The 13028-nt window shown below is 39.6% G+C and overlaps 1 protein-coding gene across 3 annotated transcripts in view; it reads right to left on the minus strand.

Moving 5' to 3' along the window:
• The window catches only part of LOC138194470 (RNA-binding motif, single-stranded-interacting protein 3-like), a 119109-nt gene that overhangs the window by 9228 nt on the left and 96853 nt on the right, over positions 1 to 13028 (minus strand). For all 3 annotated transcript variants that reach the window (XM_069143232.1, XM_069143233.1, XM_069143235.1), the window contains 3 exons: positions 9186 to 9229; positions 5263 to 5359; positions 3278 to 3328 (listed from right to left, as the gene is read on the minus strand). In XM_069143232.1, the coding sequence (XP_068999333.1) occupies positions 3278 to 3328; positions 5263 to 5359; positions 9186 to 9229 (192 nt within the window). The remainder of the gene's footprint in view (positions 1 to 3277; positions 3329 to 5262; positions 5360 to 9185; positions 9230 to 13028) is intronic.

Consider the following 13028-nt stretch of genomic DNA (forward strand, 5'->3'; position numbering starts at 1 on the left):
TTGACTATGCATAGACAAGGCTGGGGAACAGGCGCTCACAGCCCAGACATGCTTTTGCAGCAGTTGTTTTCTTTTCTTTGTTCCCGATTTATTCTTTGTAATCCCTTCTTTCCTCTCTTCTCCCTGCGCCGGCTTCTCTCCCCTGTCCTCCCTCTGTCATATCCACAGTTCTCTTATATATTTATTTCCTCTTTCTCCAAACCTTCCTTCTTCCCTCTATCTCTCTGTCTGTCTTCTCCAAAGTCGTAGGAAGCCATATCAAGCAGCCTGCCAAATAATTAGATGGGACATTTGTTTGAAAACACATTTACAGAAGGGTATTATCCTCTCTTACAGACATAATTTTAATCAGATATGACAACAGAATGTGTTTAGGATGTGCCAGATAGACACCAAGAGGAAGACAGAGAGGAAGAGAGAACAACAGGAAGGTAGCAACAGAATTTTTAAAAATGTTTAACTACTGTGTAGGACAGTATTTATTAGAGTTCCTCAGTGCATGGCTGATATCTATCTGCCTCTATCCTCAACCACCCCTATAGGTGACAGTTTCAGTGGAGCATAACTGGATTTTACAGGTGTAAAATGTCAAGGAAACCAACTCACCAACATGATAGAAATATAAGTGATAAAGTCTGCCTTGACCATTGTGTCTCTCGAAGTGAAGCCAACTTTATTCCCAAGAAAAATACCTAAAGGACAGGGGTCTGCTGCACTATTCCTCTATTACACAAACCCAGAAGGAGACAGTGCCCTCATGGGATGTTATAGCTGACAATATAATGTGATAGGAATGAAGGCTTTTGTCAGCCATGATGGTCATGTTTGCGGCGCTACACACTTGTCTTGTGCAATTAATTCACTTCCTTAATGATAGAATGCAGGGGAACATGTTGTGCAATTGAAACCTTGGATGTAAACATTATAAGCATCTATTATAGGCCACTTTAATTAACATTTCCTTTCCTTAGTTAATGTTGAAATTACTAACACTTTACGCAAGCAGAATCAATGGAACTGTGAGCTATCAGTGAATAAATGTTTATAATAAATGTAACAGGTAATTCAAGTTTATTTTCATCTGAAGCACTTCCAAGGTTACTGTACTTTCACATTAATATATTCTGCCTATAATTATCTAGTCCAACGGCCCTGCTGTAGTGAGAGGTAATCAACTTGTGAGCAGGATTGAGCTGCTGAGAACAGACAGAGCAACACTGTCCCTCACTCCTTCCACTAATTAAATACAGGACTCTGTCCCACGACTGGATGGAGGCGCAGAAAGTTTATACTGCATGCTGTAGGGAGTTACAGAGTGTCAGACAGACTTCGGCTGAGGCTCTGCATTGTGCTCCAAGCGAAGCTTGTGTAGGCTCAATCTCTTGTTACGATAGCTGTATACGGTCCCTGGATAAAAGCAGGGAAAAGCTGGAAGTTTGTATCGAGGTTATGTTTGTGTTTGAGAGTGTGAGAACAGAGGAGAGGATTTGTAGGTAAATGCAGGATTACAGTGTGTATTGACTGAACGCCTACACTCGAAGTCAATATATGTGACTGCACATGTGAATATTGAATACTGAATGTGTGCGTGTGTTTAACATGTTTGTGTGTTTCAATCAAAGTTGTGTGCATGTATGTGTGAGTGTGTTTGTCCTCGGACAGACAGAACTAAGAAAGTCTAAACCCTTAAGTCCACCAGACAAACAGACTCACTAAGTCTTCAGTCGGACACCAAGTGTAGATTTATATATTACTACAATGTATTTTATTGTATCTGTTGTATTGACATTTTTGATATATCTGTTACAAGTATCACTGTATACACCTGTTCAATATTCACAGGCTTACACTGACTTTAATAACCGTAATGTTTTTATAATCACAATTATTTTCAGGATCTGCAGTTTAATTTCAGACCAGCAGGGAGCACCCTTTTATTATAGATTTTACAGTTGGCTTTGCTGAGCTCTTGGAGCTGCTTTAAGGAGGTTATTCACAGGCTGATTCAGCAGAGTACAGCTGAGAAGCAGGGCCAGTTTTTTTCCCTGGTATGACCTGGGTTTGGCTTTCACACGCTGAACTCGCTGGACACAGAAAATTTGTCTTTTATTACTTGGTTTTGTGCAACCTCAGTGATTCATACCGATTTCTCAGTGACCTATTGTCTTTGCTGCCATTTTTATTCTTAAATTATTAAAGATTGATTTGATGTGGGGGAAAAAAAGGGCACGTTAAATACTGTTGCAAAAGCAATTACAACAGGCTTGTTGAGGCTTTTGTAGTTTTTGTACCATAAATCCTGCCATTGACATTCACATCAATAATTATGCTATTTAAAGACTAGAAAGGAACTCTGAAGCAGACCTCCACAAAGACCAATAGTCCAGTCTTTTATTAAATGCAAATCTGCAACTGCAACACTATACTGCATACTATATTATACTGTATGTTTGGCTATATTTCCAAAACTAATAGAATGATGTTAAAATGTGCTTTTGCCTAACTGAAGCCTCAAATCCCAGATGTACAGTTATAAATTGTAGATATTAAACATACTTAGCATACATAGATGAAAACCAGAAATGACCTTATTATCAACTGCATGTGCAAATATCAAGTCATATTATCATATTTACTTTGTAAATATGGCAGCTTGTTATTGATGTTTGAGGTGGTTGTTATGTTTTGTTGAGGCACACTGTTCAATTTGATTATGACGGATTTGATGGATAAATTTAGTTCATTCTACGAGGGACACCAGTGTTGCAACTGACCTGCAACGCTTTTCTATTTAGTTTCTGAGCACTTGCTGTGATGTCATTTGACAAATAACTTGCCTGTTACAGTGACTTAAATAAGGGATAGAAGATCAGAATAACTATGGACCTTTACTACCATCTGTTATATTTTTATGTGTATGACGTCCTATTTTGAAATGTTAATGAAAGTGAAAAATAACTCCATCTGCCTCGTGATTCAAGTCTCGCTCCAAAATGTAATGGGTTCTTTCTTGGCCGTTCTACCAATATTCATGTAAATTGGGCCGATAGTTTTTCTGTAATCCTGCTGACAAAGAAACAAACAAACTGCACTGAGAACATGACCTCCTTGGCGCAGGTAATATTCAACACATTTTGAAAGTTTTAGATGATGACATGCTAAAGCTCAGACATGACAGGCAGCAGGGTTGTATGAAAAGGAGAAAAGTGAAATGGGTTGGAGAAAGGAGAAAATTACTTCACTGGGAAACAAAGGAAAGGCTGGTTCCAAAACTTACTGTAGGTTGCATAACATACTGTTGATGTGGCATCCAAGATGTACTCTGGACCTGAGGAAAAGAGGAGAGGAGAGGAGAGGAGAGGAGAGGAGAGGAGAGGAGAGGAGAGGAGAGGAGAGAAGAGAAGAGAAGAGAAGAGAAGAGAAGAGAAGAGAAGAGAAGAGAAGAGAAGAGAAGAGAAGAGAAGAGAAGAGAAGAGAAGAGAAGAGAAGAGAAGAGAAGAGAAGACAATAAGATCAGAGATGACGAAGGAAATAGAAAGAAGGAAGATGAAGAGTAGGACAAAAGGAAGGACAAGAAAAATAAAGTAATTAAAGGAGGAGGAGATGGGCATGAGTAGGAGGATGCAGAAGGGAGGTCAGGAAGAGATGAGAGGAAAGCAAAGATCAAAAAGAAGATTGTTATAAGTGGGTAAAGAAATGAGGAAGAGAGAGCATAAAGAAGGACAATGGAAGACAGAATGACAGGAAGTGAGAGTGAAAATGAGAAAACCGAAAAAGAGAAAAGAGAAAATTAATCATTAGCTCAAGTCTTTACAAGCCCATTTCAGAGCCTCAGTCCCTGCGGCACCCTGTCTTAAAGAATATTACAGCAGTAACAGAGGGTCGGCTATACAGTAGGTTATGTTGTAATTATAAGAGAATATGAAGACCACAGAGAGCAAAACAGTCCAACAATTACTGCTTTACTGTTAGGGTTTCATCATCAAAGCCTGACTTGGCCACAAATCAGTACTTTCATCTCGTCCTGCTACCGACTGCCTGACCCTAACATGAGGAGAAACAAGTCCCTGATGGCCTCCTTGTCACACAGAAGATATGCTACGCATGCACTCTATAGTGATTATGGTATGTGTGCATGTGTATGTCCGCTTACCCTATATATGTCTAAAGGGAGTTGAAGTAACACAGGGCAAGTTAATTTCTTGTGTTTTCCTCAGGAAGCAGGATGTGACTGTGAATTCTGCTCTGCTAAAGGTGTGTCTTTGCATTTGTCTTTCTCATTTACAGCAACATCTCTCGCGAGTGAAAATCTGCAGGAGGAGGACTGCTGTTTGTTTTAAAATCTGTGTGTTTGACGAGCTGAGGATCAAGTGCTGAGTCTGCCTCTCAAAGACCCACAGCTACATAGCAAACCAGTTTTGACACGACTTGGTTTGGTTTGTGTGTGTGCGGAAGAGAGCGGATGCGACACATGGGAACAGAGAGATAAAAGGAGCATTTGTACCTGAGAGTGAAAGATCAGTGGGAAGAGTGCTGCAACATAAGCCAGTGTTTCATCACTGCTAAACTAAGAATTGTCTTGAGTTGAAATAGCTGATGGTTCAATTTCTGTGTTTAAGTCTTTTCTGTGAAAATACAACCTCTGCTCTCTTCACCTGTACATCCACAGATTACAATTGGACAACAGCAAAACATTTTTTTTGATTTCAACTAATTTTAAAGTCAGAAATATTTTTTGAGTTTAGCGACCAGAACGGCTGTGGATTGGACCAATAAAAAAAAACCTGAAATATTTCAAAAGCCGTGGTCCCATGTAAAGGTACTGAGTTCTTGACTCCACTCAAGATGAGGCAGGTTTTACGCTGAAGTTTTCTTTCTTTCAGAAAATCTGAAATAAGTTTTAGTATCCTTTGAGGCTTATTTAGGGATTTGGTGAAACACAAAGAAATCTGGTCATGCATTACCATATACACATGATAAAAACAACTAGTATCCTGGTTACTATATTTTTGCACACTTTGAGTAGGCCCTTGCAATGTTTGCTATCTAACAATTCTGCAACTGTTAAATTTGACTGCAGCTGCTGATCTTACTTGTTCCAGGTGGGAAATCTGCTTTCTGTGAACCTGTCTGCAACATACTTGAATAGGTCAATATTTCAATGCTTTCCCCCATCTAAACTACCAAGTGGCTTTCATTTAACAAACTTTTTACTGCCCACCCCTGGTCTAACCCATTCAACTTCTGAGAGGCTCCACCTACCTGATATGTGGAGACAGGAGAGGCAGCAATGAAGGGTGTGATTGACGTCTGAGCAATCATCCGATTGGTGGAGATGCTGTACGGCGAAGAGAAGAACCTGTGGAAGAAGATATGACACGATTTAATTTTGATTATTTATTTCAGAAAAACTTGTCGACGTGGTGTCTAGCTGAACCATGGGCTGACTAACAGAAGTGCTGACAAAAATGTAACATCAGTCAAGAGGCCTATCTGCCCATACAGTTTTAGCTCTCCAAATGCAGCGACATTCAAAGGTGAAAATGAGGTTCTGTATCTCCTTGTTTTCACCCACCCTGTACACTTCAAGACACCGCTGACAAAATGGATCAGACATCATCAAGGCTGTCATGGAAACAATAAATATTGCAGTTTCACTCTGTGTCACACCATCAAAGACATCTTAAAATGAGACTTGACACTGCACCAGAGTACACATCATGTTACAAAAGAGTCTGCTTCACTGCTATGCATAATAATGAATTATCACCTTAATGTGTGAGTGGGTGAAATGTTTCAATATTACCCTTTATGTTTCCACCTACGCATATCCCGCTTCCCAGGGAAGGCTGCATGTCTCACATCTGCATTTTATACTGTATTTACCGCTCCACCAATACCTTTGTTTGCCCTTCTGATTTTGCGCTATCTCTTTTTTATGTTTTTATTTTTTTCATTTCACCCCCTCAACCCTGCAGTGGTAGAATGCTGTGGCTCGCAGTGCTTTATTTATCATTGTATACCTAGAGAGGACATGTTTCATCCGCCAGGCCGTGTTGCTGTGCCCGATCGATCCCAAAGTGTCTGTTGACTGAATAATGGAGCAGGGGGAGGGGAGGGGAAGAGAGGGGCAGAGACGGAGACAGAAGCCCTCCCCCTATCTATTTCTAACACAGCCATGATTGTATAAAAAGGCACACAAACCAAGTGTTTTGTTATTGAGGGAGAGAAGTACTTTAAAAACACACTCTTAGTTTACTTCTAAAGGTTACTTCAAACTACTGACAAATATCAAATTGTTGGTTTTGTAGTATATATTCATTAAGACCTGTATTGCCTGTAATGTAATATACAGAGATGACAGCGGGGCTGAGCAACCAGCCACAGAAAACTTAGAGGGATTGGTGCTACTCCGCTGACACACAAGCATTCCCCTCATTTTAAGGGTACACTTTCTGTTTCACGTTACATTTGTTCGCTCACTGATGGCGTGCAGAAGGCTCGGCTACGAGATCCAAACCCGCAGATATTTCTAAACTATTGCAGTTCGGACCTTTGTGCATGCAGTTGGTCTTCAACTGCATGCGATAAGCTGCAGAGCGTGATTGTGCTCCACACAGACATCCAGTCTGATCTCACTTGTTCCAGGTGGGAAATCTGCTTTCTGTTAACCTGTCTGCAACATACTTGAACACGTCAACATTTCAATGCTTTCCCCCATCTAAACTACAAAGTGATTTTTATGCACTACTTAGTGCGCTGAAGCCTATATAAAGTAGTTGTAAATGAAGAGTAGAGCCACAATGGTTCACTCCAGTGGAACCAGACAAAAATATTTCATTAATGAATGCAGTGGTAGGTTCAGCTCCGGGTTCATGTGCAGCTTGATTGTGTGTTCTGAACTCAACTTACTAACCTAACTCCTTGATTTCTCTTTGCACCTTTCATTTCACTCTACCTTCCAGAAAACCACGAGTTTCCCATGTTTTCCACATGGGACACATGTGATCACATGTAGGATACATGTACAGGTTTCACATGTGCACAATCACACAACGGCTGGCTTACCTCGATGTTACCATCAATTTCCTTGTATGTATAGAATAAAAGGAAAACCCTATTGACAGTTTTGCAAATATTCTCCATTAGTGTGTGTTTTTTGAGCTACAATACTACAAGGGTGAATTTAACTCCATTTAAACCAAATTGAAAGTTTCAGACAAACATAGACAGATCTTCACTGGATAAAATGTTTTAACATGTTTGTCAAAGTGATGATCATTGGGGAGAGGGGGGGATCCTGTCATGATAATGCTGTGGTATGGATCCACCATTTTGACTGTATAATTAATGTATTACTTGCATTAGAGATACTGTATTACTGTCATTGATGAATACAAATGAAGGAAAGCAGCCAGGTCATTCAATACGGTTCTCTGATTGTGTTTATTGTATTTTTCATTAGACTGATGTGCATTGAGAGAGAGAAGTAGTAGGCAGAGGACAGATGCAAGGTTATTGATGGAGGCTATTAGCCCCAAGCAGCACGCTGTCAATGGGGACTCCAGCACGGCTGTTTAAACAATGCACTAAATATGTAATTGCAAACAGAACATTATTACAGGATTGAATTTAAAACCTCTGCGAATCCCCGGTGATATCTAAACGCCCTGTCAGGAGTTTGCCCAGAAAAATTAGTGAATGATTTAGTGCTGACCTCAGTGACTTTTCAGCGGACAGATGTGGGGGAGCATGCTAAAATATATGTGCGTGTGTGGGCAGGAGAGACAGAAGAATGAGAGGAGGTATAGATAGAGAGACAGAGAGGTAAAAACAGAGAGAAACAAAAAAGGACAGAAAAGAGAGCAGATAGGAGGCAAGAGATTGAGAAAAAAAGAGACAATGAGAAAGTGAATGTTGCGTCTGCTTGATAAGAGAGGACAGGCCATGAGCCAAAGAAGTCTGGCTGGTAGAGACACATGTTTCCAATAAAATCAGATTGGTATCGGACCCTAAAAACCAGCTGTCCTTGAGCTCTGAAAGACTAGCAAACCTGTAATTGATTCGTACCCTTCCCCTCTCCTTGGGCTGACTTTATTTTTGCCTTTGACCTTCTCTTGACCCCGGTCGGCCCTCCATTTTTATTCAAACCCCCTTCCCTCCTTGCTTTTCGCCTCTCTAATTAGCCGCATTAGCATTTCACAGTCATTTAGTGCTTCGCCGGAAGGAGCTCGGATGACCTCGGAAGAGAGGTCGGGGAGGGCTCGAACGCCACCCAGGCACAGATGCTCGCGTGTGAGCATGCATTTATGCATGCATGAAGACGCACACATACAAAGGGACACCAGAGATGACTGAGAGTAAAGCAGCTGCTTGGAAATAAGAGAGCAGGAATGAGAAGTTAAAAAAAAAAAGGGATGAGACAAAACAACTATGTCTACAAGAGATGAAAAAGTCAAAAATAGATGAAAGAAAGAAAATTTAGCATATGAGGTCAAACAAGCAAAAGAAGATGAGATGAGATGAAGATTGTAAACGGAAGTAAAATGCAGATCTGCTTGTGATTGTTGGGAAAGCAGGGATACAGAGAGGAAGAAGCTGATGAGAGAGGGAAAGGAGGAACACAGAGCTGCAGGGAAGCCTCTCCTGGGAGAGCATCACCAGCAGCATTCCTGGCAGACAGGACCGATCTCCAATTTCCCCCTGAAACAGGCAGACACTTTGCTCTCTGCATTCAGCTTAGGAGCACTGCAGCTCGCCCTGGCTGACGAAAGTCTTACAACGGCACTGCAACACCGCCCATCTTCCCTGTCTGCAATCAAAACCCACATGTCTGACAGCTTGTATGCATAGGTGCATAAATAAATGTGAGCATGAGGGCAAGAGCCACGTAGACATAGTAGCAGTAGAGTGTGTGTGTTAACAACCTGTGTGTTTTGTGTCAGTCTGAGTATGTGTGCATGTGTGTAGCCTTCTCATTGGCATGTGAGTGCTCTTGTGCGTATAATTGCTGATGTTTGTCTGATGTGTGTGCATCTTTTCAGGTTTTCTGGTGTCATTTTTGTAAAGGCTTTTTAAACAGATACAACATATTTTGCGGAAAAAGTGAATCAAAAGTAAAGTTTGCAGACATCTAAAGTTTTTGGACACAGTTTGTGAATCTGAGAAGAAAACTTTTCACCTACCCGTTCTGCATCGCTGTGGGATCATACGTCAACGCCATACCACTCTGGGGAAAGATAAAAGGAGAAACATATACACCTAAATGTCAAAATACTTCTGCCATTATTTGTGTTTAGTCTCTTAATGTTTTATTTTTATGAGTAAACTGTTACTTGCTGGTGCAAATTGACATTAAAATCTGATTTAGCAATATAGCTTGTATGTAATGAATTGAGGAAAAATAAAAAACACAAAATTCATTATTGTAAATGAGTGGGATACAAAGAGCTGCTGAATGAAGAACAATGGACAATAAAAGATTTAATGTTTTACTGCTTGTTAGTCATTGAATAAGGAAATAAATAAAAAGTTATGTTTCATTTTGAAAAATATTGAATTAAAACAGCCTGTTTGACAAGATGATCCTTAGTGAAATACAAATTGATGATAATAGTAAGAAATGTCTCGATGAACATGACTTCACCAAAATGGCCTTTCATTTTACAATACATATCTTTAAACGCTGTTTTCTCAAAGGGAGTTTTATTTCTCATAAACTGTGCCAGAAATTTCCACTTCAGTAGCATTTACACTCACCAAACATCCCAATTTTATTCATTTATATTCTGAGGGTTTTAAAGAGGGGTTTGTTCATAAATCCTTCATACCCTGATTTATATACCATTTTATAACAAAAGAAAATTTAAATATTCATTTTTATGGCTTTTGACAGTATTTTCTGGTGCATGAGGAGCTAAAAAAAAAAAACCTTCTGTAAAAACCTTTGACTCTAAAATGTAAACAAATGAAACGTGAATTTTTAACCTGGATTTATCCAATGATCAGATTTCTGTTTTGCAAATTGGCACATATTTGACTAGAACATGCATTATTTGCATATCAAAATATAACATTTCAGAAAACTAAAAGTAACAAACTTAATGTTAGAAAACACACAGGGAAGTTTCATGGTGATGTTTATTAGTTACACTTTTTACCCCATTGCCCTGTTGTGTATTGCCTTCATTGCCATAAACACCTGTTTTCAAATGCTACTTTTTCACATGGATTTAACACAATGAAAGGACTTTAGAAGTGGTGTGTGTATATATATATATATATATGTATATATATATATATATATATATATATATATATGTATATATGTATATATGTATATATGTATATATATATATATATGCGCACAGTGAACTGAAAGAAGCACTTGGAGGGGAACATAAATCCACACTGGGTGGCAAGAACTGAGATGACAGCACATCTGCTCATTCTGAGTTGAAAATGTTTAAAGCTGAGTGAACGTTTTCAATTTTTCCTTATTGCTCAGTGAATGTACGAAGGACCAGAAAGGAGACATATTAGAGGTAAAAAAAAAAAAGAAAGAAAAAAGAAATTTAAATTTACACACAGCTTATGCTTGTTGCCAGAGCAAACATCTGTACCAACAGCTTGGAAGCTGACAGTGGCCAAAAAGAAGAAAAACCTTAAGCTGCTTACTTAAAACAACAACAACAACAACAACAACAAAAACCCTCCAACCATTTACTAAGCATGTTTAAAATTCAATTTGAAATATTTTTTGGGCATTTCACATATCTCACATCTCAAATGCAGGAAGCGTTGCTCATGAAAAAAAAAAAGTAGACCCCACACTGTAATTTTCCTATATCAATCTCCAGCAGCCACAGGGTCAGTTATTACAAGCCTACGCAGAATAAAATAATTGAATAAGGTTTTGCATTCCAGTTGCATTACATCAGAATCTGAAGAAACTCAACGTTTAAAAAGTGTTATTTTCCTATTCTATAATTCCCTCCTCCTCTCCATTAAATGTTGTTGCTATCAAGTAAAGCTTTGATCATTGATGAATGTTTACTGTCTCAGTTCCTCTATCGTGCAAATGAATGAGATTGTACATGTCGTTGCTGAGGTTTGAATAAGATCTGCTTCTTGGCAATGTTGGAACAAATTTAAAGAAACAATGGTGTTTTAGTGCTCAAATCTTTAGTTTTCTGCGTCTCTATCTTTCCCTCTATTGCTATCCCCACCCACCACCCCCTTCAATCTGTGGCCCAACATAAGTCATTTATACTTGTTCTGTATTCTACAAAAAGCACTTCGCTCCAAATTGGCACACGAGTTGAAAGGGTGCCCTGATGCTGAACTCCACCACTACGTTTGTTTTTTTTCTCCCCAAACACAGTTTCTAGGCAGGACTGGGAGAATGTAGACTGCAACAGCAATAAAAAAAAATTAAAAAAAGGGCCAAAATTAACAACTCCAAAGATTGATTTTCATATCAGCTCTTTAAAAAATATTTGATTTAAAGCAGGTAAAAACTACATTACACAAAATAATTCCACTTCTCACCTTGGAAAGATTTTATTTTCAGAGCTGGCTCCTTGTCTATCTATAAAATTGTCTTTTGCAACAAAAGATTTCTGAGCCGGAGCTTGAGATCAGCTCTGTGAAGCATCTTGATGTTTGTACCTTGTCCTCTAACTTTCCTTCATTTCACAGCCAAAACTCGACAATATCCCTCAGCTGCGGTAGCTGCATGTGTGTGTTTCTATGAACAAATGCTGTTAGTGATTGTGTGTGTAATATGGGCTCATGTCATTGTCCCAAGGCCACACTCATTTAGGAGTGAGGGTTTGTGGGAGATTAGGATCGGTTGAGTGAGTGTGAGGGCGCAGCGAGGCACCTCAAAGCATCTCCGTGGCCAGATGTCTCTATTAGTCAGCCTGGACTCGGAGACCTGGATCCGACAAATGCATAAACCTCTGAAGAGATGCTTCAGGGCCAAGCAAGGCCTGTCAGGACTCGGGCCACAGACAAATGTGTGAGAAATCACACTGAAAGCTCTGATCATTTATTTCAAGCTCAACTGACAATTCATAAATGTTGACAACAGGGCACAAGAACAGAATCACTAACACCAGAGTGTCTAATGTAAAAGAAGCGCTGATGTGATGTGTCACTGTTTACTCTTAGAAATAAAAACTAAAACAGCAATCTGAGCCCGCTACACACAAACACACACACACGATGGTCAAACACACACACACACACACACACACACACACACACACACACACACACACACACACACACACACACACACACACACACACACAAACACACACACACGATGGTCAAACACACACACACACACACACACACACACACACACACACACACACACACACACACACACACACACACTGCAGCATCCTGCTGTTTTTGTGGCGGCTGGTGTTGCGGTGCACCATTTCTGCCTGGCTGCCTTTCATTTCGCTTCACTGCTCTTTCTCAGCCTCCATGTGATGTAAACGTCAGGAAACTGTTAAAAATTGCACTCAGTGTGTGGGTGTCGTCATTATAATTAATGTTCCCCTTGTTCTGTAAATTAAAGCTTTGGTATCGACACTAAAAACTTCTGAACTCTCTGCATTGTGCAACAGTCAGTCTACTTTCAATCCCCTGCACAAAGTTTCATTTCTTGTGAAGATGACAGACTGGAGGTGGGAGTTTCAATGGAAGCACAAAACAACTTTGCAGAAACCTTGTATTTTAAATTTAACAACCTTTATATACGCCAGCTTTCATACTGTCAGCAGCATCTGTAACTCAGCCTACAGTATGTGACTGAAAATGAAAGCTGTTAATGACCAAGCAGGGGGGCCTGTCAAGCGTTTCTGATTTTAAACTTAAAATGTGGAAAAGAATGTCAAAGGGAACATCAGCCAGATATTTAGGATGTTTCCTAGGAAACAGCTACAGATACTACTTCATAGGAAGCAGCACAATTGTAGTCATTGTAGTGACTATTATACTATGATTACTGC

Source organism: Embiotoca jacksoni, unplaced genomic scaffold (assembly GCF_022577435.1).
Source record: "Embiotoca jacksoni isolate LCO1_2020_lvr unplaced genomic scaffold, fEmbJac1.0.p SCAF_11, whole genome shotgun sequence".
In the NCBI taxonomy this organism is placed as follows: Eukaryota; Metazoa; Chordata; class Actinopteri; family Embiotocidae; genus Embiotoca; species Embiotoca jacksoni.